At 40.1% G+C, this 25,383-nt stretch overlaps 1 protein-coding gene across 1 annotated transcript in view; it reads right to left on the reverse strand.

Moving 5' to 3' along the window:
* Positions 1-25,383, reverse strand: part of KDM5A (lysine demethylase 5A) — an 87,008-nt gene that overhangs the window by 28,569 nt on the left and 33,056 nt on the right. Inside the window, exons 13-23 of the mRNA XM_030834746.2 lie at positions 24,948-25,067; positions 21,410-21,604; positions 15,411-15,592; positions 14,901-15,025; positions 14,310-14,460; positions 12,871-12,985; positions 10,615-10,970; positions 6,891-7,029; positions 4,074-4,253; positions 2,372-2,533; positions 162-713 (exon numbers count right to left, since the gene is read on the reverse strand). Of these exons, the coding sequence (XP_030690606.1) occupies positions 162-713; positions 2,372-2,533; positions 4,074-4,253; positions 6,891-7,029; positions 10,615-10,970; positions 12,871-12,985; positions 14,310-14,460; positions 14,901-15,025; positions 15,411-15,592; positions 21,410-21,604; positions 24,948-25,067 (2,277 nt within the window). The remainder of the gene's footprint in view (positions 1-161; positions 714-2,371; positions 2,534-4,073; positions 4,254-6,890; positions 7,030-10,614; positions 10,971-12,870; positions 12,986-14,309; positions 14,461-14,900; positions 15,026-15,410; positions 15,593-21,409; positions 21,605-24,947; positions 25,068-25,383) is intronic.

A 25,383-nucleotide genomic window follows, 5' to 3' on the forward strand; every position in this document is an offset into this window, starting at 1 on the left:
CCTATGGGCGTACGTGCAAAGAGGAAATTATGCGTAATATAGTTGCTAGCAACTTACTGTTATTTTCCTAATCTACTGGTAAGATAGATTTGATTTACTACTTACACACTGACAAATATTATCCCCATGAAACAGGTAAAAAAAGAAAATTCTAAACTTGCCTGTAAGTCTGGATTGGCAGCGGCTTTCTGGAGCTCTGCGCTGATGATCTTTTCAGTTTTCTCCCGAGCTGCCTGCTCCACCATCCTCTGGCTCAACACAGAGAGCTTGGCCAGGGCAGAGGACAGCTCATCTGTGGCCAGGGCTTGCCGGGCCCTGTCCTGCCAACTCATTGCACGTTCTGTCAAACACTGAAGGGCCTCTCCTTCAGGCAGCCGTACAGGCAACTTCTGAAGGGATACCAGGAGGGACAGAATGGTCTCTAGCCTAGGTCTTCGAGACCGCATACAGAGAGGGCAAAGGAACTTTACTTCTTTAGCCTGCCAGCTAGACCCTTTCTTCTGGGAACTTGACTTAGGAAGAGGAACACAGCTGTTATGAAACCAGTCTTTGCAGAGCTCACACTGGAGCATAAACCCACTCGCTGTCTTGCGGCAAATGCAAAATTTTACTTCTTCTATGCGGTCTACCATTGACATCTTGGCTAGGTTGGCTGCTCTGAGGGAATGCATGGCTTCAATCTCTTTTTGCTCCCGTTCTTTGAAAACTGCCACCTGTGTACAAAAAACATTTAAGTGAAGGGAGTCACTGCAAAATACCCCCAAAGTACCAAATCTTCAAGGCTAAGGGATCACCTCCATGTTGTAGCCTCACGGTGACAGAGCACTGTCTTTTTTTTTGGCCACACCGCACAGCATGTGGGATCTTAGTTTCCTGACCAGGGATCGAACCCGTCCCCCTGCACTGGATACACAGAGTCTTAACCACTGGACTGCCAGGGAAGTCCAAAGCATTGTCCTTTTTAAAAAACAAAAAATCAGTAATTTCTTAAAATTTGGGGCAGCATGACAGTTTCTGTGCAAACATTCCTCATCTGCAAAATTCACAAGTACTCACAATTCGCATCAGTAGAGTACTTTTTAATTCTTCTATAGGGTGCAGTAGAAAGATGGTATGCCTTGAAATCAAGCAGCCTTGGTATGAGGCCTGGCTCTTGCACTTAACAGACTCCTGATCCGGGTTACAAGTTTTCTGAATCTCAGTCTTCCGAAAAATGAGAACACTACTAACCTCTTTTTGCTGTTTTAAGGATTAAATAAGATAACGTATGGAAGTGCCTAACTTGGTGCCTGGCACAAGATAAACATTCAATCAATACTGACTCCTCACCCCCTTGTAATTCATTCTCTGGGGGAAAGTTTGATACAAACCGATTTTTATTTCTTTCTAGGACTTTCCAACTTATGTAGAAGAAGAATAACAAAGCCCGATGACTAATTATAACAAGGTTTTATGTAACTCATTTCAAAGAAGTATATAAAAACAAAATTTAATTATTATGAATATTGTCAGGGCATTTTCTTTTTAAACTCCGGTAGCTTTGAAGCAGTTCTGAAATAACTTCCAGTGCTATTTTTCTGGCGAGACTAACTTATTGGGCAGGCTCTCTAACAAGAAATTATTTCCACCGGCCTCCAAACAGGATCATTTAGGCAGAAAGAGCCATAGGAACTCACTTAGTATATGCGATTCACTACTACTACATATTGCCCAAACTCATTTTATTTTCTACTTCCTCAGTCTCCTTGTAATTGTAACATATTCCTCCTACTCTCCAATAAAACCCATAATTTTAATTAGCTACAAACATCTTATTGCACACTCACTATACTACTGAATGCTGCTAAAAGAGGTAGACACTGCAAATTGCAGCTGCTGTCAGTCAGCTGGTAGAAGTCCTTTGAAAAGCACAACAGCACTAAGCACCAAATGCTCTGAAATTCTAGCCCAGTAAATCCCATTCCTAAGAGTCAAGTGCAGGAAAATGATGTGAAGAAAGGACAAGGCTATACAAAGCAGTTCACTTTGCTATTATCCATAACAGCGAACTCCTAGTAACAACAAAAATGGTCAATATCAGGAAAGTGTTCAGCAAGTTATGGATAATTTGATGGAATATTAGATGACTACTAAAATAACAATAAAGAAGAGAGATGGAAAAGACAATGTTAGGGAGAGAGAAGAGTAAACTTTTTATATTCTTTGATTCCAAATATTAAAAAAGATGTGAAATCTGTATAACCATAAAGCCAAAGATAAAGTACACAAAAACAAAAATAGTTAAGAACATAAAAAACAGTGATTCTGCTAATACCGTCACAGAATTCTGTATTCACCAAGCAAATTCAAGATGCACTACATAATTTCTTACCACTGTGGCTGTATCTCTGGTTTCCTCCAATCCCTCCTCCAGATCACTCAGAGGTTCAAGGTCCAGATCCTTTTCTTTTTCTTTTTCTATTAGTTCTTTTACTTTTTTCCTTCTATTTTTTCCACTCCCATAAATACCAATGTCAGTTCGGGGACTAAGCACCTACAAAAATAAAACCAAATATGGAGCTCTGGTTTAAAAAAAAAAAATCTCAAAACTGAAAATAAAATGAACCATTTACTGACCACTCACACGTCTTAGACACGTTCTTATGAACTTCATATGCATTATCTAATTCAAAACTGCCAACAAGCCTCTGATGTAGGTGGTATTATTGGCACTGTACAAACGAGGGAAACCAGAAAGGCTCAACTTGCCCACAGACACAGGGTTAGCACTAGGAAGCCAGTCCTCAAACACGAAAATATCTTACTCCAAAGTCTATGCTCTTAACTACTATGTTCAACTGTTCAATATGAAAAGGGTAATGAGTATTGAAATTTGTGCTTCTCACTATTCACAGTAGCCAAGACATGGAAGCAACCTAAGTGTCCATCAATAGGAATGGGTGAAGAAGATGTGGTACATATATACAATGGAATATTACTCAGCCATAAAAAAGAATGAAATAATGCCATTTGCTGCAACACAGATGGACCTAGAGATTATCATACTAAGTGAAGAAAAACAGAGAAAGACAAATATTATGATATCTATGTGGAATCTAAGAAAAATGATACAAATGAACTTATTTACAAGACAGACACAGAGTCACAAACATAGAAAACAAACCTATGGTTACCAAAGGGAAAAGATGGGGAGAGGGATAAACTAGGAGCTTGGGATTAACAGATACATACTACCTATATATAAAATAGATAAACAACAAGGTCCTACCGTATAGCACAGGGAACTATATTCAGCATCTTGTAATAAGCTATAATGGAAAAGAATCTGAAAAAGAATATATACTTGTGGGACTTCCCTGGTGGCGCACTGGTTAAGAATCTGCCTGCCAATGCAGGGGACACAGGTTTGATTCCTGGTCCGGGAAGATCCCACATGCTGCAGAGCAACTAAGCTCATGCACCACAACTACTGAGCTTGCGCTCTAGAGCCCACGAGCCACAACTACTGAGCCTGTGAGCCACAACTACTGAAGCCTGCGTGCCTAGAGCCTGTGCTCCGCAACAAGAGAAGCCACCACAATGAGAAGCCAGTGCACCACAGTGAAGAGTAGCCCCCGCTCGCCACAACTAGAGAAAAGCCCACGCACAGCAACGAAGACCCAATGCAGCCATCCATCAATCAATCAATAAATTTAGAATATATATGTATAACTGAATCACTTTGCTATACACCAGAAACGAACACAACACTGTTAATCAACTATACTTCAATTAAAAAAGATTTTTTTTAAATTTGTGCCTCTGAGAAATAAGATCTTTCAGTGACAGAGTCCATTATAACAGCAGAGATAAGATCAGGCTGACTTCTTTTTCTAGACATAGTAGTAGATGAACTGGAAACAAGTCTGCCCAAGGCTCCAGATTACTGGTCAACATCTGATATTACCCAAAACGGAATCACCTGTGTAACCATGACCGGATTAAACTGAAAACAACCCTCACCTCAGGTATTACATCAGCAACTTCTGATGAGGGTGCTGAAGTGCACACACATAAAGTAAACCGCCCCTCACCTGGAGCAACGTGTGGCTGGAATTCTTCTTAAGAAAGGTCCTCCCAGTCCGTTCTCTCCAGGCCCGTGCTGCCGCCACTTGTGACTCCACCTGGGGCAACGCATCAAGACGCACAGGGAGAGGGCGGCCTTTGGCAGATAAGCTTTCCAGCTGCTCCAAGTAAGCATAATTGCTGCCACTCTGGAGAACAAAGGGCATCCTTACACAATTTGCAATCTCTTAGAAAGTCTGGCAATATATTGTTGGTAGACCTCACAAAGACTTTAGCGTTAATTTTTTCATTAAATATTATTCTTTGAACCTAACTGTATCAATATCTCTTGAATTAACAGAGCCTTCCAACGTCCTTTAAAAAAAGTTTGCGTAAATTCACACTGTCAAAGATTTTTGTTTTATTAATAACAAGGGACCCAGTGAGATGTAAAAACTAGTTCAAAGGACAATCTAAAAACAAACGTACATAAATGCAATTAGGAATGAGGAAAGGAATTTGCTAGTAGATGGAAACAGGTATTTAATATCATACCCATCAATGGAATCATCTTTTCTACAGTGTGGAAAATCATTTGTTCCTTACAAATTTAATTACTTTTCTACAGACTAATTCATTCACATTACTATCATTTTTAAACAACTGAGAGAGTTGTAAAATAGCTTGGTCAAAGAAAGTCTAAGGCATACACTCCTAGAATCAAATCATCCTGGATGGTTCGCTAAACGACATCCACCGTTCTACAGAAAGGACATAAGTAATCTCTTCTGCCTGTTTCAAAGTCTTTCACAATTTTTCCAACTACTACAGAGCAGTATTTTAGTTCTGGTAACCACCTCCATTTTATGTCCTACAAACACAAACAAGAATGGATATTTTCCTTCTAAGTCACAATGTTTCAATATTTCCACATAATGAAGTAATAAGTATTGTTTTTCGAATTTATATGGCTTTAAATTTACTAAATAACTGAATCATTACAGGAAGTGAGAGTTAACGAGTAATCCATTCCAGGGACTCGGCAAGAATATCAGAAGTAGTAGGTTGGCAGCCTGTAGACAATAATTCAGCGCGACACCTCAGAGTGCATCAATCCCCCAGCAGACAGAACACATAACCTTTCCTATAAGAAACTGTGTATATCCCCATAACATTCATCACTACTCAGAAGCTATGAAGGAAAGGCATAGTGTTTCGTGCTAAACTGACATTCCAATAGTTACTTCCCACGTATTACCTGACATATTTGCCTATATATCCATTTTAGAAGTTACAATGAAACAGAAAGACAAGAAACTTCAGTCCAATTTTTAAAAAGAATGAGAAGGTTCTAGCCGTAAGAGATATTATAATGGTATCATTAAATCACTATGGTACTAGGATAAGAATAGACAAAGAAGAGAATAATTGAAAGAGAAAAGAAAGCTCAGATACAGACAGGCTCAAGAAATATATTTACTGCTACTCCCTTTCGTGCCCAACTACAGCCATCTGACTATAGAATACCTTCTGGCTAAGCCCAGACATAGACAGCCTCTCCCAGGCGACGTACCCTAAAGGGCAGCAGAAGCTGTCCACTCTCTTAGAGCTGACAAGCCAGTCCTCCCACTGAAGGGAAGCGTTTGGTGAGGAACAGTCCTCTATAATCACACAGGAAAACCATGACAGCTACCTCTACCTGCAGGCTCGGTCCTTCAATCAGAAGCAGCCAACTAAGGATTCTCAGTCATCTGCAAACAACCAACTGCCTGAAATAGGTCGAAGATGAAACAAACAGAGGAGCTGTCCTGATGAAAATAGATAATTTTAGAAAACAGAACAGAAAGAGTAGCAGTTAAGCAGGTCTCAGAAAAAGTCGACTGAAAAGAAAGTAACAGAGAAGTCATTAGAACTTGACACTTGGAATACTCTTTCTAAGGGCACCAGCTTAGGGGGAGAGGTGGCTTCCTTTTTCTTTCAGTGTAGCTCTACGATAAACAGTATTTACATACTCAATACGGTAAATGCTGCTTAACGGTTTTGTAATTCAGAAGAAAAATTATGTATTCAAGCACACTTTCATCTCTATCTAACGCTTAGCTCATTGTCTTGAACTACAGATGTATGATATATGTCTCGCCAACTAGAATACGCAATGTTGAGGTCCAGGGTTCTATCTTTACACCCTTCCCTTACGTTTCTGCTCCCAAACAACCAGAATAGTACCAAGAGTATTGTGGGGTTCAGTAAATGTTGATTTCAGTTTCTTTTTCTGCCACTTATTTTAAAAGTAGTTGGGGGACAGCAGGGCGGAGTGGGGGGAATAAATTAGGAGTTTGGAATTAACATATACACACTACTATATATAAAATAAGTAAACAACAAGGACCTACTCTATAGCATAGGCAACTATATTCAATATCTTGTACTAACCTATAATGGAAAAGAATCTGAGAAAGAATACAAATATATGTATAACTGAATCACTTTGCTGTACACTTGAAACTAGCACAACGCTGTAAATTAACTATACTACAATTAAAGAAAAAAGTAATTGGTGTACATGGCAAAAAAGTCAAAGAACACAGCAGGAAATACACTCCTACTGCTAAGCACTAACTAAATGGCTAATTCTGTCATCTTTCATAGCAGGGAGTCAACAGAAACAAGTAAAGTTTAAAAAGGTAATATATATTTTGAAATAAAAATCACATGGAAAAACAAGTGAATTTTAAGTACATAATTATTTTAGTCCAGTTATTCTATTCTAAAGAATTAAAGGCTTAAAGGATTCATCTATGAGACAGCATTACCTGAATGGTAGGACAATTCAAAAGGCTCTTTACCTGAATAGCTTCCACTTTAGTTGTCCATTCTCGAGCCTTTTGTAAGGCTTCTTTCAGGGACAACACATTGGGTAGAAAGGCTGGAATATTCTTAGCTTCATTCACGATGCTTTCTAAACTTGCCACACTGTGCCGTGGTCTTAAAAAACACAAAAATAGGGTGGATGCATGAGGAAAAGTCAAAATACTACTACCAACACTTAAATAACATTTTAGAATGTGTAATGAACTTTCATACACATGACTTCACTTAATTCTTACCATAATCCTATAAGGGAGGCAAAACAGGTATTACCTCTATTTCTATTTTACAGACAAGAAAAGTTTAAGTCAAAGTAGATTATTTTCCCCAAAGTCATTTAAAGTAGTAAATGGCACACATGAAACACTGACTCAGAATGAATCTCAGATCCCATGCTCTTTTTTTCACTACACTAAATTACTTCTACTTTAGTTCTTCACAATATCTGAAATTGTCAGAGATGCACATTAAACAGCTATGTAGAAAGCAGCAGTCTAGAAACCCATTAACGCTGACCAAGTATATTTAATTCAACTACTTTCATTAACACCTTGTTACACAAAGATGAATAAAACATAGACCTTATCCTCAACTCATCAAAATACAAGGTAAGAATGATACTTGTACTGGGAACTAAGAACAAATTACTATAGGTTCACTATCACCGGAAGCAGTAATTAATTCTGCCTGGGGGAGTTGAGAAGGGTTTTGAATTAGGCCTTAAAGAAGAAGTACAATTTGGTCAAGTGAAGGGTTAAAGGAAAAACAACAGGAATATAATGAACAAAGACATAGAGAAAAATTTAAAAATAAGTTAAAAATAAGTTTAAGATGGGGAATGGTGAGAATGGGAGGTGGGGCAGGAGTAAAAGCAAGAAGCAGGGGAACTTGGCAGGAAAGAAAGACGCAGATTGAGGGGTCTTGAGAGACATGAATTTTCCTATGTGAGCAACAGGAAGCTACTGAGCGTGGAAACAGTTTGACCATCCATGAATCCTGCTATGTGCTGGGCATTGTGCTAGGTCCTAGAGATGATGAATGCACAAGACTGACAGAGTCCTTGCCTTAGAAACTCTTTCATCTGGGGGGAGGTGATTATTAATAAAAAGTTACAATACGCTGTAAGTGCAATCCTAAAGGAAAGTAAAGATGCTATCAGAATATACAGTACGGGAACTTAACTGACTTGGCAGTGAAGGAAGAATTCCCAGAAGTGACCTCTAAGCTCGCTTACCCTTTCTGAATAGGAACTAGTCAGGAAACCTGGGACCAGACACTGGGTAGGGGTGGTGGAGGTGCGCCACAGCGGGTGGGCAGAGGGCAAGAGTGTTCCACAGGGGAATAAAATAAACATGTGCAAAGGTTCAGAGATAAGACAGAACACGGCAGGTCTGAAGAACCAGGGGGAGGAATCACTATGTTTAGAACACAGAATGCAAGAGGGAGGATGGCAAGGGGTGAGGGTAGATATTTAAGCAAAGGGCTAGATTACAGATGGCCTTATAAGTCAGGTTAAGGAAATGTGAACTTCATCCCAAGGGGAATGGGAAACAGTGAAGGGCTTTAAGCAAGGGAGTCAAACAGTCACAGCTGTATTTTAGGAAAATACTAGTTTCAGTGCGGACAATGGCTTACTGAGGGGTGAGGTCATAGACAGAACCTGGTGCTGTGATCCAGGTCATCCGTAACAACAGTCCAGAGAAAAAGAATGAAAGTGAAAAACACTGAGGAAATATCATCAGCATGACTTGGTAGCTAACTGAGTCTGACGGCAAAGAAACAGAAGGGTGGGGTCAAAGTTAATTTCCAAAGTTCTGGCTTGTTCAAATGAGTGAAAGAGGGTGTAAGTCAAAGAAAACAGGAACAAAGGGAAAGAGCATGGGAAGGAGTTAACAAGGGTAATTTTGAATATGGGGAATTTGAGGTACTGATGGGACATCCTATGGAATTATCTAACAGGCAGACGGTATCTATTAAAAAAAATCTATGTTACAGATGAGAATTTGACATTAATCAGTATAAAGGTGGTAAATGGAGACAAGAAATTAAGATGAAATTTCCAAGGAGGTGTAAAGAGTGAGAAGTGGTCTAGGCCAGAATCTTGAGGAAAGCCGTTCTGAAAGAGGCACAGAGAGATGGTCAAAGACAAAGGAGGCAGATAGCCAGAAACGAATGGTGACAGTGAACCAATGCTAAGAGATGAAGAATACGAAGTATGCGTTTCAGAAAGACAACTCAACAGGAGCTAGAAAAGGGAGGATTCACCTTCCCACTATCCCCACCAACCCCATCAGTCCTCTCTTTACCAACTTTATTCCCTTCACGACACTATCTGAAATTCACACACTCATTCACTTATTCACCTGACTCTCCCCACTATGTCGGCTCTATTTTAGAGCAGGGACCTTGTGTCTTTTCCCTATGGCCTCCACTTAGAAACAGCACCTGGCGTGTAGTAGGTACTCCATAAATACTCACTGAATTGCAACGATCGAGGGAAAATGTAACAGTTATGAAACTAGGTCAGTGACAGTGGAGTTGAAGAAGAGAGATTCAAAAGGCATTCTGGAGGCAAAAATCACTAAAACTGGTTAAATGTAGGGAAATGGGAAAAAGAAAATTTTCAAGTATTACTAGCAATAAAATTTCACTCAGCAGACTACTGTCAGTTGTATCAGGTGTACCAAATCATGGTCCGCACTCCAACGTTATTTAACTTTTCCCATTTAATATGCTCCCACCTCCTAGAACCACCATGAATCTGAAGACATAGAGTGATCTGAATGCTTCAGAGAGGAAAAGCTATAAACTTCATTATATATTCTCAGTGGCATCTGGCATCCAGCACGTGTGGAGCCTTCTCCTGGCTGAACAGAACCGTGTTGATCAAATCATCTGAGGGAAAGCCTATCAAATGCATGCAAACTACGTGACTGGCGAAGCAGTTAAGTACATGGAGACGCTGGAGTGAAGCGGAAAAGGCTTACGCTTGTGCTGTTATTTGACAGCTACGTGATCTCTGTAAGCGTCCCGGCTTCCTCATCCTCACAAAGGAAATTACACACACACTAATCTTAAGTGCTGAAAAAACACTTTCATAAAGAGCATTACCGTCAAACTGATGGGCGCTGTACTTCAATCCCACCAGTCCAACGGGTGCCGATGCTAACCCTGCCTGATTGCCGTATCTCCCTCTACCTTCCTGCATGAATCCCCCCTCATGTGAAGACCACTTCACTTTTGTCACCTGAGCACATCCTACACATTCCTTAAGCTTAGCTTAGGATATTTCTCTTACCTCCCCTTCCACTTCAATCCCACTCATTCTTCCAGGCTCTATGTAAGTTCTTACCTTTCTCTCAAGCGTCTCTTCTGACCACCTAGGCTAGTAATGACCTCTCCTCCTCTGAATCCCTCTAGGATTTTTCTGGACCTCTCAGTTAACAACATACTGCAACACAGCTTTATATTTCTTAGCTCCTAACTAGAGCATCAGTAATGGAAGGGCTCTTATTAAAACAAGTACTCTGCACACAGTGTGCACACAATACTTGAAACTGTCTGTAAACAGCCCAATCTGGTAACTTAGTGACCAGTCAGGGAAGGCACAAAACATTTAATTAAGACCCTCATGTTCCTCCTCCCTTTCCACTCTCTAATCTAGTTATTAAAGACGTGACAGTCCCCAACGTATGTGTTCACCTTGCCTGCAGGCAGACCTTGGCCTTTTCCTCCCATCGCTCAGAGACCGTGAGGAGCTCCTGAAGCTCAGCCATCGCTTTCTCCACCGCATGGTGGGGCGCCAACCCCACCCCAGAGTCTATCAATTTCTTCATGACATCCAAAGTGACCTGTTGTGGATCTGACAGGGTCAGTCGTACTTCGTCCAACCATCGAGCCTGCTGTAGCTCTTGCTTTAGTCGGGCTAATTCAGGTAGCTCCACGTAGAGACCAGAGCCCATATCTATCAACATCTGCAGTTTGGAAGAATCTGGGGTTTCATCCATCATGGCCTCCTGAGCACGTTCATGAAACTCTTCCACATCATCCAGTAGATTCTGAAAAGATCAAAAAATAAAAATAAAAAACAAACTTAAAAGACACAAAATGAGTATGGAATACATACAGTTCAGGCAAACTACCAAATTCTAGACTATCTAATAATCTCAGCATCATAGCACCGAACAGATATGATAAAGGCAAAAATATGTTTCTCTGTAATTACATACTCCTACTTTTAAATATGATTAATTCACTCAAAAAATATTTAATGACTGCTGACTTAGTTACAGGCACTATTCTAGGCATACAGCATTAAACAAAAATACAAAGCCTTTGTCTTCAAGGAACACGTATTTTAATGTAAGTGGCCAGACAGTGAAGACATGAATAAAATGTTTCAGTTAGTTTTAAGTGCTATGAAAATCAAATGGGGCAATACAATACGATATAATACAAAAGTGATCAGAGGGAATGGGGAGGAGGGGCATACTACTTTGCAATGATGGTCACAAAAGACAGATGAGCCAAAACTAAAATGAGGAGGTAGAGGAGGAAACCGCATGGAGACCTGGAAGAGAGTAGTTCAGGCAGGGCAAATAATCACTGCAAAAGCTTTTAAAGAGGAATGAGCTTGTGTCTTGCTCCTAAGTGGCTGATGCGGAGCGAAGTGGAAGCAGGAGAAAGTAGTTAAGGAATAAGCAGAGGTCAGATTACATAGTGCCTTATAGATTAATTGCAATGAGTTTGCATTTCATTTGAATGGCTTTGGGGAACCACTGGGAGGATTTTAACCACATGGTAGTGGTATGATTTTATTCCTATTTTATTACATAATCACTCTGGCTACTGAATAAAAAATAAACTTTCGGGGACAAGAACAGAGACCAGTTAAGAAGTTGTTGCAGTAACCTAAGTGGCAGATTCCAGTGGTTCAGAGCCTAACTGAAGCAGTGGAGGTGATGACTAGTTCACTCTGGGAGACGTTTTAGAAAGAATACAATAGGAACACCTGTTTAGAGGTGGAATGTGGTGCATAAGGGAAACAAAGGAATCAAGAATTTTGATTCATTAGAAGGCTTTTAAGATGTCTTTTAGTCTGCCAAAGGCAAATGCAGAGTATGCAACTGGATGTACGAGTCTGCAGAAAAGAAGAAAGGCAGAGCTGGGAATCAGCTGGACATAGGTGATATTTAACGTCACCAAAGAAGATATTAAAGAAAGGGCCAAGACTCCCAATATACTCCAAACTTAGAAGCCAAGCCAAGGAGAAATCAAAAAGCTTCCCTAAAGAGAAGGAACTGGGAATTGTGAGTCTAAGAAAACCAGAGAGTATGGTGTCAGATGCTTAGAAAAGAAAGTCTCTCAGGAAGGAAAGCATGGTCAACCAGCAAAACGCTCTTATGACATGGGCTTAAGACAACACAACTGATACTGGATTTCATGGTTGATAATCTTGGTAAAAAACATTTTAGATACACAGCCATCGCCAAATCACAAAAACACACCACAAACTATCAGAAGATTACTAACTATGCAGATTCATGTATTTGATACTTTTGAGATTTTACATATTCATTAAACCATGAGGACCCTGGTAATTTCAGAGTTCTGCATTTTTAAAAGTTCATGAACTAGTAATCACTGATACATTCAGATTCCTTTAACTAATTTTTTACATTTCAATTACATCTAAATTAAACGGAGGGTCTGGCTTAAAATTAATATAGAAAAAAATATTCTAAACTAGGCTTAGTTCCAGAATTCTAAAGGGGGAATCAAAGACAAGAATGAAGCCAAGAGTTCTTACTGCCTACTAAAAATCCTTAAATAGCAGCACTTATTTGAGAAAAGAAACAAACAGAACAAAAAAACGAATCTCGACACACTATTCTCTTTACCCAAAACAGGAGCCCATACTACAAAGGATATTACCCAGAAAAGAATGTGATACTCCACCTTTACTTGTCGAGCTTGGCTGATGACACATGGAAGACTAAAAAGCTGTTGGACAAAGGCCTTCAACTCTTCCACTGTCAGTTTGGTCCGAGTCCTCCCACTATCTGGGCTCTGCCTGATGTGAAATAATATTGAGACGTAAGTAAGAAAAATTCACAGTCATTCCCATATCAAAGGGGTTTCTAGTCTCTTTAGAATTCTAACCCAAGAAATCCCAGAATACTAGTGTTTGAGGGATTTCACTGCAATGGTGATCACTTCCAAATTAAGTGTTCAGCTCTTCGGGTAATGACTCAAAGATTCAACTCTCCAAGTTACAGTTCCTCCAATCTCACAAGTATTAAACATTTCAAACATTTAATAAATTCCTCACAGTAAAATGTTAAGTTCACTGATAAAACTAAATCTTCTACCTCAAGAAACTTAAGATATAGAACAAAGACCTTTAAAACCTGGCTTAGGAGACTATAAACCCTCAGAAACTGATTCAAAACTATGTCAGTATGTGCATTTTTCTAAGAAAAGGGTCTTTAAGCTTTCGCCAGATCCTCCAAGGGGGTCAGTGACCCAATGACAGGTGAAGAGTCACTGATCGATGTTGCTAAGAAAAGTTCTCTGATAAAACAGAATATAAAAAAACATATAAAGTAATTAGAGACCCAATGTGAACTGCTATAGAAGAAGGCATTCAGATACAAGAAACGTGTTGGAATTACTAAGAAACAATACCACAGGGAATTAAACACACGTGAATTACATGAAATTAAGGGCACATACTTCCAGCTCTGTAACAACAGCCTCCCCGGCACCCAGGTTACTCTTTGCTGCCACCTGCCTTCAGCCTGGAGTATCGTTTATTTACAAATGCTTAGTGCACACCTACGCAGTGCCAGGCATTCTTCAAAGCACAGCAATAAGAAAAAGGATGAAAATCCCCAACATTCTATTCTAGCATACCTTCTAGTGGGGCTGGGAAAGGAAGAAGGAGATAAGATAATAGATAAGTAAATTCGTCTATCAGGAGGTGACAGGGACAGAAGAAAAACAAAGCAGGAAAGAAGAATAAAAGGCTGCAATTTTACAGGGGTTATCAGAGAAGGCCTCTCCAAGAATGCAACGTCTGTAAAAGACATGAAAGAAGTGAGGGAATAAGCCACCTGGGTATCAGGGGAAGAGAACTCCAAGCAGAGCCAAGAGCAAGCATGAAGGCCCTAAGCAGGAAGACACTGGTGTGTATGAAGAACAGAGGGAGAGGGTTCAGGGTGGAGCAAGAAAGAAGGGAGAGCAGGAGACATGGTTAGGGCATTACTGGGGGAGGGAAAACACGGCCTCAAAAGACAGGGCAGGGCCTCAAAGGCCAGTTAAGACTTTGCCTTTATTCTGGTCAAAACAAAACAAAACAGAAAACCACTGGAGAACTCAGCTCTTCTTAGTCTTACCTGTGCTTCTGCTTTTTGCTCAGAAGCAGCTGAGCCACAGAAGCACAGGTCTCAGCTTCTTTTACAGCATCCCTGAGTTTTCGAAAGAGATCATTTTCTGGATATTTCCTATCCTCAGCATCTTCCAGCATTACTCGTAATTCAATCAAATCTGTAAAAAAAAATTAAAAGCCGTATACCATGACCACAGAAAATAAAAAACCATTCACCAACCAATTAGCAGAAACACACCACAGCTGTGAAAATCTCACCAATACATAATACTTTTGCTTATGACCAGGTGCTCATTTCTAATCCTTATAGACAATTTCTCTTTCTCAATAAGCCTTTAATGTTAGTCCACTGGTAACAATGGGGTTCCCAAAAATATATGATACATCTACTGCAAGTTAGCTATTTGTCCCATTTTACATCAACTTTTTCACTTAAAAGAAGATTCTCAAACAGGAAATTAATTCTGTAGTGAACCAACCCATTAGTCTCAAATCTCATATGAAGCCTAGGATTTTTCCTTCCTGGAGGAAAACAAAACAACGCCTCTTGCAAAGTGACAACCATTTCAGTGTGTGCTTAGAAAGGAAGAAACGTAACCTTTCTTGTGGTTGAAGTTGGCAGCTAATGCTTCTGTAACACGACTGACCCAAGTGTCATACGACTGTGCCCTGACTTTCACACCATACAGCAGAGAAGGGAGGTCCTCTAATGGGTAGCGATATCTGAAAAAAAAAAAACACCACACAAGAAAATAAAAACTTCCAAAAACCAACAACTTTAAAATAAATTAAAATTGACATACAATCAGCTTAAGGAAAGTAAAATGGCCAGGGGAATGGGGTTTTGGTATATTACATAAAGAGAAAATCTAAGAAGCCCACAGAGTTTTAATTCAGGGAGAGACAAGGAACATGTGAAATCAACTTGATAAAACAACTAACTTTAGGTGCCAAGTTTAGGGCCAACTTTAATGGGCTGGTCCTCAAGCAAGGAGGCAAACAGAAAAGAGGTTACCAGTCCAAACACAGGGAAGGGCTTTACAAAGGACAGTACTGACATTAATTTTAAAAGACGGTAACAGAAGTTTTACAAGAAACTTCTGGATACCTAAGACATTTTTTCTGCATGGGGCAGGGGCACAGATCAGTTGGATGGTAGAGACACACAAGCCGCTCAGGATTACAGGAACACGTGAGAGCAGAGAGAAAACAGGTGGTTCTGCATGCTGAACACTGTCGCTCATCATCGGGAACAAGTTCAAACACTTCTTCTTCCGACATCAGGACGCCCTGAAATACAATTGATGTCACTACATCAAGTCTTTCCAGTCTTTCGAGCATCAGAGAACTTCAGTTGTTAAATTTTTTTCTACTCTGACAATATAAACATGGGAGGTACAATGGCACATCATCAAAATACTTTCTAAAAACACCACCAATTTTTTTTTTATGAGCAAGACTAAACCTTGGTGTCTAAGAATGCACATGTGACTGAGGGAACATTTTTAAATGCAAGAAATGATTACTACAAATGTTAAAAGTCATTTTTTGAGGGAAGGAAAGGAATCTATAATTGGGAGGTACTTTGAAGATGGCTGACAGATTTTTTTTGCACAGTAAGCCAATATTTTTGTATTTACTAGTATTATTTTCTAATGTATTTTGCCCTAAAGGCCTTTTTGTATATACAATTTTTAAAGGTTACACTCTATTTATAGTTACTACAAAATATTGGCTAGCTGATAAAAGTTCTATTTCCTGACCATACTGTGATGACAACAAAGTTTACTACATAATAATTCACGAAGTTCTTGTTTGTCTTATGTGGTTTTGTTTCCTATATAAAATAAGAAAAAGATCAATCGAAAATAAAAATTACTGTCCCCAGGGACAATATACCCTTGAACCAGAAATATTAGTAATCTATAATCTAAAAATAACACTGATCAAACATATGCAAGGATAAAGAAATGTAAAATTAAACTATGCAAATCTAAATATAATCTACTTCAAAAAGGCATCGAAAAGAAAGCTAATCTTTTTTAACAAATTTTATTCTTTTTTTTTTTTTTTTTTTTTGGCCGCCCTACTGCAGCTTGCAGGATCTTAGTTCCCCGACCAGGGATTGAACTCTGGGCCCTCAGCAGTGAGAGTGCGAAGTCCTATCACTGGACCACCAGGGAATTCCCAAGAAAGTTAATCTTTTCTATACAGAATGGATAAACAACAAGATCCTACTGTATAGAACAAAGAACTATATTCAATATCCTGTGATAAACCATAATGTAAAAAAGTATATATGTAAAACTGAATCACTCTGCCATATAGCAGAAATTAACAACATTGTAAATCAACTATATGTCAATAAAAAAATATCAAAGTTGAAAAAAAAAGCTTATCAAATTCAGCATGCCACTTTAAGAAAGTAAAGGCACTGAAGTGCATTTTACAAAGACTTCCATTTAATAGACAAGGGGGTTCCGTTTACAGTTTCTACTTACTTGAGCAAGGTACTTACACACCAGTAAATAAAGAAGTAAATCTGGCGGAAGGTAAATGCTGTGTATTATATCCCTTCCAACTTAGAGCTTAACAAACACCAGCATATTAACAGATCAGAGACGTTTTACAGTAAAGAATTCCAGTCATTGTGCTTCCCTGGTGGCGCAGTGGTTGAGAGTCCGCCTGCCGATGCAGGGGACACGGGTTCCTGCCCCGGTCCGGGAAGATCCCACATGCCACGGAGCGGCTGCGCCCGTGAGCCGTGGCCGCTGAGCCTGCGCGTCCGGAGCCTGTGCTCCGCAACGGGAGAGGCCACAACAGTGAGAGGCCCGCGTACCACAAAAACAAAACAAAACAAAACAAAAAAAACCTGTAGTTAACATTATATTTAATGAGAAACTTTCCCACTAACATCAGGTACAAGGCAAGGACGTCCTCTCCCATCACTCCTTTTTAACATCGTTCTGGAAGTCTTAGCTAAGCAATAAGACAAGGAAAGGAAATAAAAGGTATACAGATTGGGAAGAAAGAAACAAAACCATCTTTGTTCACAGATGACAAAATCATCTATGTAGAAAGTCTGAAAGTATCAACAAAAACACTCTTAATATAAACAATTACAGCTAGGTTACAGGATAAAGGTTAATATACAAAAGTCAATTTCTGGGCTTCCCTGGTGGCGCAGTGGTTGAGAGTCCGCCTGCCAACGCAGGGGACACGGGTTCGTGCCCCGGTCCGGGAAGATCCCATATGCTGCGGAGCGGCTGAGCCTGTGAGCCATGGCCGCTGAGCCTGCGCGTCCGGAGCCTGTGCTCCGCAACGGGAGAGGCCACAGCAGTGAGAGGCCCGTGTACCGCAAAAAAAAAAAAAAAAAAAAAAAAAAAGTCAGTTTCTTTCCTATATACCAGCAATGAACAAGTGGAATGTGAAATTAAAAACATAATGCCATTTACATTAGCACCCCTAAAAATGAAATACAGTTGACCCTTGGACAACACAGGTTTGAACTCTGTGGATCCACTTACATTCCGATTTTTTTTCAATAGTAAATACTACAGTACTGTACAGTCTGTGGTTGGCTAAATCTACAGATGCAGAACCATGTGTGCAAAAGAACAGCATATACAGAGGGCTGACCATAAATTTTTTTAAGTTATTTTATTTTATTTATTTATCTTTTGGCTGCATTGGGTCTTCATTGCTGTGCGTGGGATTTCTCTCTAGTTGTGGCAAGTGGGGGCCACTCTTTGTTGCAGTGCGTGGGCTTCTCATTGCGGTGGCTTCTCTTGTTGTGGAGCATAGGCTCTAGGCACGCAGGCTTCAGTAGCTACAGCACGTGGGCTCAGTAGTTGCAACACGCAGGCCCTAGAGTGCGCAGGCTTCAGTAGTTGTGGCTCACGGTCTCAGTAGTTGTGGCTCGCAGGCTCTTGGGTGTGCGGGCTTCGGTAGTTGTGGCATGCGGGCTCAGTAGTTGTGCCTTGCAGGCTCTAGGGTGAGCGGGCTTCAGTAGTTGTGGTGCAAAGGCTTAGTTGCTCTGTGGCATGTGGGATCTTCCCGGACGAGGGCTCAAACCCATGTCCCCGCATTGGCAGGCAGATTCTTAACCACTGCGCCACCAGGGAAGGCCCTGACTATAAATTCTATGTGGATTTTCAATTCAGTGGAGGGTTGCCACCCCTAACCCCCACATTGTTCAAGGTTTAACTGTACTAAGGTATTGAACAAAATATGTACAAGGAAAAAAACTACAAAACTAATGAATGAAATCAAAGAACTAAGTAAATGGAGAGATATTCCACGTTCACAGATAGAGAAACTCAATACTGTCAAGATGTCACTTATTCCCAACTTAAATCTGTAGATTCAGTGCAATCCCAATCAAAATTCCAGCAAGTTATTTTATGGATATTGACAAACTAATTCTAAAATTTATATAGAAAGGCAAAAGACCCATAATATCCAACTCAACACTGAAGAAGAACAAAGCTGGAGGACTGACACTACTCAACTTCAAGACTTACTATAAAAACTACAGTAGTAACCAAGACAATGTGGTGGTATTAATGAAAAAATAGACAAATAGATCAATGGAACAGAATAGAGAGCCCACAAACAGTTGAAAGATTACGTCCACACAATAACCTGCACACACATGTTTACAGCAGCTTTATTCATATTACCAAAACGTGGAGGCAATCGATGTCCTTCAGTAGGTGAATGGTTAAATAAACCACCCAGACAACGAATTATTATTCAGTGCCAAAAAGAAATGAGGTATTGAGCCATGAAAAGACACAGAAGAACCTTAAACACATATTACTAAGTGAAAGAAGGCATTCAGAAAAGGCGACATACTGTATATCAACTATATGACAATCTGGAAAAGGCAAAACTATAGATAGTGAAAAGATCAGTGTTTGCCAGGGGTCTGGGGGGCAGAGAAGATAAACAGGGAAGTGAAAATACTCTGTATGATACCTTAATGATGGATACATGTCATTATATATTCATCCAAAGCCATAAAATACACAACACTAAGAGTGAACCATAATATAAACTATGGATTTGGGGTGATTATGATGCGTCAGTGTAGGTTCATCAATTATAAAAAACGTCCCTCTCTGGTGGGGGATACAGGTAACACAGGAGGCTGTGCATAGGTGGGGCAGGGGATAAATGGGAACTCTCCGGACCTTCTCTCTCTTTGTTATAAACTTAAAACACTCTAAAAAAAAAAGTCTTGTTAAAACAAATAATAAAATACAAAAGGTTAATAAAAAAACATGATCAGGGCTTTCCTGGTGGCACAGTGGTTAAGAATCTGCCTGCCAGTGCAGGGGACACAGGTTCGAGCCCTGGCCCAGGAGGATCCCACATGCCGCGGAGCAACTAGGCCTGTGCCCCACAACTACAGAGCCTGAGCTCTAGAGCCCGCGAAACACAACTACCGAGCCCGCGTGCCACAACTATTGAGCCTGCGCTCTACAGCCCGCAAGCCACAACTACTGAGTCCGCGTGACACAACTACTGAAGCTTGCACGCCTGGAGCCCGTGCTCCACAACAAGAGAGGCCATGACAGTGAGAAGCCCTCGCACTGCAACGAAGAGTGGCCCCTGCTCACCGCAACTGGAGAAAGCCTGCGCACAGCACCGAAGACCCAACACAGACAAAAATAAATAAATAATTTATTTAAAACAAATAAATAAATGAACATAATCAAAACAAAGCTTTAAGAATACAGGTATAAAGTGAGAATAGTAACTATCAGGCATATGTTAACATATCCCCAAAATGTAAAAAAAAATGTTTTAAGAAGATGCATTTGCATCTTACTCTTGTTTCTTTCCCAGGTAATTCAAGTAAATAGAAAAAGAAAGCTAACCATTTAGCAAGTATTCTTATTTCTAAGTCAACTTAAATTCTTAAAAATAACCAGCATTTAAATATTTTGTAATAATAGTATTTATATCATTTCTAAAATGTATAGTTTTATATTTTCTTTTATAGATTTTTCCCCCCATTTGTGCCAATGAGCAGAGTAGTTAAATTGGATCAGCTTTACTTTTCAGATCCAAATTGCTAGTCCACTGTATTCTTCCTTAGCTTAAAACTATTTTCACTGTCTTAAGACTCTTCAGGTCTAGGGCTTCCCTGGTGGTGCAGTGGTTAAGAATCTGCCTGCCAATGCAGGGGACACGGGTTCGAGCCCTGGTCCAGGAAGATCCCACATGCCACGGAGCAACTAAGCCCGTGCTCCACAATTACTGAGCCTGTGCTCTAGAGCCCGCGAGCCACAACTACTGAGCCTACGCACCTAGAGCCCGTGCTCTGCAACAAGAGAAGCCACCGCAATGAGAAGCCCATGCACCACAAGGAAGAGTAGCCACCACTCGCTGCAACTAGAGAAAGCCCGTGCACAGCAACGAAGACCCAACGCAGCCAAAAATAAATAAATTTATTTAAAAAAAAAAGAAAGAAAGAAAGTGGACTCTACGAGAGCAGGAGGAAGCATGGTACAAACCCAGCGAGGCTACCTATGTAGGGAGGGTTAGGGAAAATGGGCCTAGATGTGGCTGAAGACACAGATTTTCTCATTTACTACCCATTTCAATATGATCAATGTTTAGTTTATTCTAAGCATTCAAAATCCCAACACTGGGTTATTCGGTCCTTCTTATAGTCATTAAAAACTTAGAATGCAGGGAAACACAGATTGATTAACTCTGACAGTCTGCAATCACCAGAAACATAATTTTTATTCAATTACAAAGCTGAGAGAGAAAAAAATTTTTGAATTTTCTTGCTTAAAGAAGTAATACTATATGTAGGAGATTTTAAAAAATACATACATACCTAAGAAATTCTACCTGATAGGACTGCATTTTTAAAACTCTGGAGATGAAGACATCAAGACTCCTAAAACTTTTTCAACTTAAAGAAACCAAAACGGCAAGTACAGAAGTGGGAAATCTTCTCCAAACCAGTAATTTTTGCGTTCAACTTCTACAGGGATCAAAGATGAAAATGGATTCTTTCCACTGGTTTAAATTTTGGTATATCCCGTGAGCAGTATCAACTACAGGAAACGTACTCAGCAAACTCACCATCTGCATAACAGACTCCCTCAACCGTGTCTCCTCTTCAGTCAGGAGAGTCAACTCCTTGCACACCATGGCGGCAAGCCCCACGTCCAAGCATTCCGGATCTGCTGCCATCTTGAAAATTAGTTCCTCGTGTGAGAAGACACAATGGCGCCTCAGCCGACGGTAATGACTGACACACTGACGGCCAATGGGCAACTGAAAACAAGATTCTCAAATTAAATTACTTGCTTATAACACATTCCAGAACAGAACCACTACTTGCCCCCCAGATCCTCTCTTTTATTATAAAGAACAGAGAATAACAACGTCCATTTGAACATAAGAGGTAACTGTAAGTATTAAACCCTTACCGCCCAGCAAGAATTTCAAAGCCCTTCCCACAGGAAATTCCCATAATGTGAGATCTTGAGCTTCTGGCCTAAGCTGATTTTCTACTCATTATGTACCTCAAGAAGTATGAGTTCCTTGATATATAAATGAGGCAGCAAACTCTTTTAGACCAGTCTAGTATGAGACCACTCTTATAGGAAAAAGAAAAAAATTTTTCAGGCTATCAAGGGATAACTGGACATATTCAGCATTGATGTTTCCACAGAACAAACAACAGATGCTACTATCAATACAAGGTAGGGAGGGAGGGAGGGGAAGAACGCACTACTTAAGCAGTTCACATGGACTAACTTTATTTTTTATAAGGACCAAAGCAAAAGACAATTTAGATTTTAGCATCTAGAGATTATTTTTAAAACTACCAGTCTGGCCTAAAGAGAATTCAAAGTGAAACCATGAGATTACATACTTTAATTTTCCTAAGTGAAATAAATCACTAAATGATCACTGTTCATAAATCAACAGCTACACTTTTTAAGATAACTTCTGAAAATCTATCAAGCTTTAAAACAAATTGATACTAGCTATGCTACACAAACTCTCTCTCTCCAGCTTCTTTCTTTCCCTCAAGTGGAAAAACCCGGGTGTCTGAAGTTTTGGTTTGTATTTGAAAACCATAATATAAAACAGAAAAAATTAGAAAGTGGACCTTTAAGAACACCTTTTAGAGCTCGCCTCCATTCTGAGAAAGGCAGAAGGGAATCACAGGAATCAGAGTTCCAGAGTACAAGACTATCTCTGAATCAAGCATTATTTCCGGACTCTTCCGAAGAAACAATCTTTCCCAAGAAAATATATATACTGAGCCTATGATTGGCGACTATCTTGTCTAATAACAATATACAATTCTTTCATTTCTTAATTCTCAGAAATTTACTCTTTAAACATTTCTCAAATACTTAAAACAAGAGCAAGAAGAAAAACAAAACTGTAGGATTTGCAGTTTTTAATTATTATTGATACAATATACAAGGAAGCCACATAAAATACAACTGATTGTCCATTGTGGCTTATAAAAATCAGTACCATCACTTCATTCCAGATACAAAGCTGCTTTTACTTTTCATTTATATCACCCTTCTCTCACAAATATCATCTCACTTGTTTGAGGTTAAGTGAACCTTAGCATCTTTACACAGTAGGTAAAAAAAAATTAGGACCAGTGAAACTGAAAGTGCTGTCCCGGGACTTCCCTGGTGACGAAGTGGTTAAGAATCCACCTGCCAAGGCAGGGGACACGGGTTCAAGCCCTCGTCCGGGAAGATCCCACATGCCGTGGAGCAACTAAGCCCATGCACCACAACTACTGAGCCTGTGCTCTAGAGCCCGCAAGCCACGACTACTGAGCCTGTGCACCTAGAGCCCGTGCTCCGCAACAAGAAGCCTGCGCACCACAACCAAGAGTAGCCCCCGCTCGCCACAACTAGAGAAAGCCTGCGTGCGGCAACGAAGACCCAACAGAGCCAAAAAAATCCACAAAAAACAAAAAAACAAGAAGTGCTGCCCGGGCTTCCCTGGTGGCACAGTGGTTGAGAGTCCGCCTGCTGATGCAGGGGACACGGGCTCGTGCCCCGGTCCGGGAAGATCCCACGTGCCGCGGAGCGGCTGGGCCCGTGAGCCATGGCCGCTGAGCCTGCGCGTCCGGAGCCTGTGCTCCGCAACGGGAGAGGCCACAACAGTGAGAGGCCCACGTACAGCAAAAAAAAAAAAAAAAAGTGCTGCCCAAGGGACTTTCCTGGTGGTCAAGTGGTTAGGACTCCATGCTTCCACGGCAGGGGCTGCGGGTTCGATTCCTGGTTGGGGCACTAAGAGCCCACATGCCACGTGGCACAGCCAAAAAAAAAAAAGTGCTGTCCAAGATCAAACATCAATAATAGTGATCACATTAAAGGCAGAAATCATCTCTAACTCATCTCTGAATCACCTCCATTTCCCACCCTACACCTACCTAGCCAAGGAACACCTAAATCATAAATACATAATACATGTTAGCTGAGGTTTTAAAATAGAGTTCAAGTCCAAGGCAAAGTCCTAACCTCAGTCTTGCTCCTGTTGCTTTCTAACAAGAAGTTTAGAATTACTAGGTCATGTAAGATTGTTCATTATACAATTTCATTCATTAGCCAAGGAAACAATATTGTTAATCATGAAATTTAACAAATTAAGGTGCCCACAGAAAATATAAGATCCAATATTACTAAAAAATATCCCCCCAAATGTCAGGAGAGGTGACAAAAAACAGCTTCACTGAAAGAAAAATAGAGTCAAAGAGTGTATGCTAGGGCTTCCCTGGTGGCGCAGTGGTTGAGAGTCCGCCTGCTCATGCAGGGGACACGGGTTCGTGCCCCGGTCCGGGAGGATCTCACATGCCGCGGAGCGGCTGGGCCCGTGAGCCATGGCCGCTGAGCCTGTGCGTCTGGAGCCTGTGCTCCGCGACAGGAGAAGCCACAACAGTGAGAGGCCCGCGTACCACAAAAAAAAAAAAAAAAAAGAGTGTATGATAGGTTTGCAGTCTTTTCCCCACCGACATGACATAAAAATAACTAATTACTTTTTGATATCTACCTCATTTAAAAGCAAAATAGCAATCAATGGCAATACCATTTACACAAAAGTGCAGCCCACAGAGATCTCAATATTATAGCTGCCCTTTAAAATAAATTTTTTTAAAAGAATATAGAAAACATAAAATAGCAGGAAGAATAAAATCACCTAATTATCAGAAGGAAAAAAATAAAGGAATATTTTAACATAAATATCAGAACTGGATATTTTAAGATAAAAATCAGAGCTAGATATTTGTAAACGTGGTACAATTAATTCTTGAAAAGATGTGGTCACCCTTCTAAAATCCAAAAGCGCTCAGAGAAAACAAAGACTAGAGGAATTACATTCTCAGAAAAAGATTCAGAAAACATCAACTGCCCATTTAAAATTCAAATAAAATGAGAAAGTAGCAAATGAGAAGTAACGAACTATAAAATCTTCCGAATAAAAACTACCTGGAACTCTGTAAATGGCAAGAGACATTCCAGTTTCCACTGAAATATCCGTGGGCCCTCCCCTCCCCAGCTAAGCAAGCACAGCAATTAAGATGCATTTTCCGGGGCTGTTAGTAGACACAACAGCTACTTGCTATCGAACAGACCCAGTCAGCAGTACAGAAGTTCACAGCCTCAGCGAAGTTGTAGCCTTGATTAAATCCAGAGTGATAGGCCCGAGGAAACGTCACAACAAACTCGCCAGCACACTGATTCGTCCTATACACCTAAATGCAAATTGGGAACAGGGTACAAAAACAAAACAGAAGAAAAACAACAAAAAAGGGAAACATTTTATGTCAATTTCAGAAGCATTTTTCAAACTTTAAAACAATAAAGCATTAACCTACACAGACCAGAAAACAGTATCAGGCTTGAAGCAGTAGTCAGTTTCACCTTCTTAAAATAGTCACTGTAAATTATAGTAATTCATGACAAGAGTTTACAGCCTAAAGAAATTTTCAAGGAGAAAATGCTGCTCTCATGAGCTACTAGTTTCCCAACCTAATAAAATTTTTACAGTTAAGAGAATTTTTCTTTTAT

This window comes from Globicephala melas, chromosome 10 (genome assembly GCF_963455315.2).
Source record: "Globicephala melas chromosome 10, mGloMel1.2, whole genome shotgun sequence".
Taxonomy (NCBI): Eukaryota; Metazoa; Chordata; class Mammalia; order Artiodactyla; family Delphinidae; genus Globicephala; species Globicephala melas.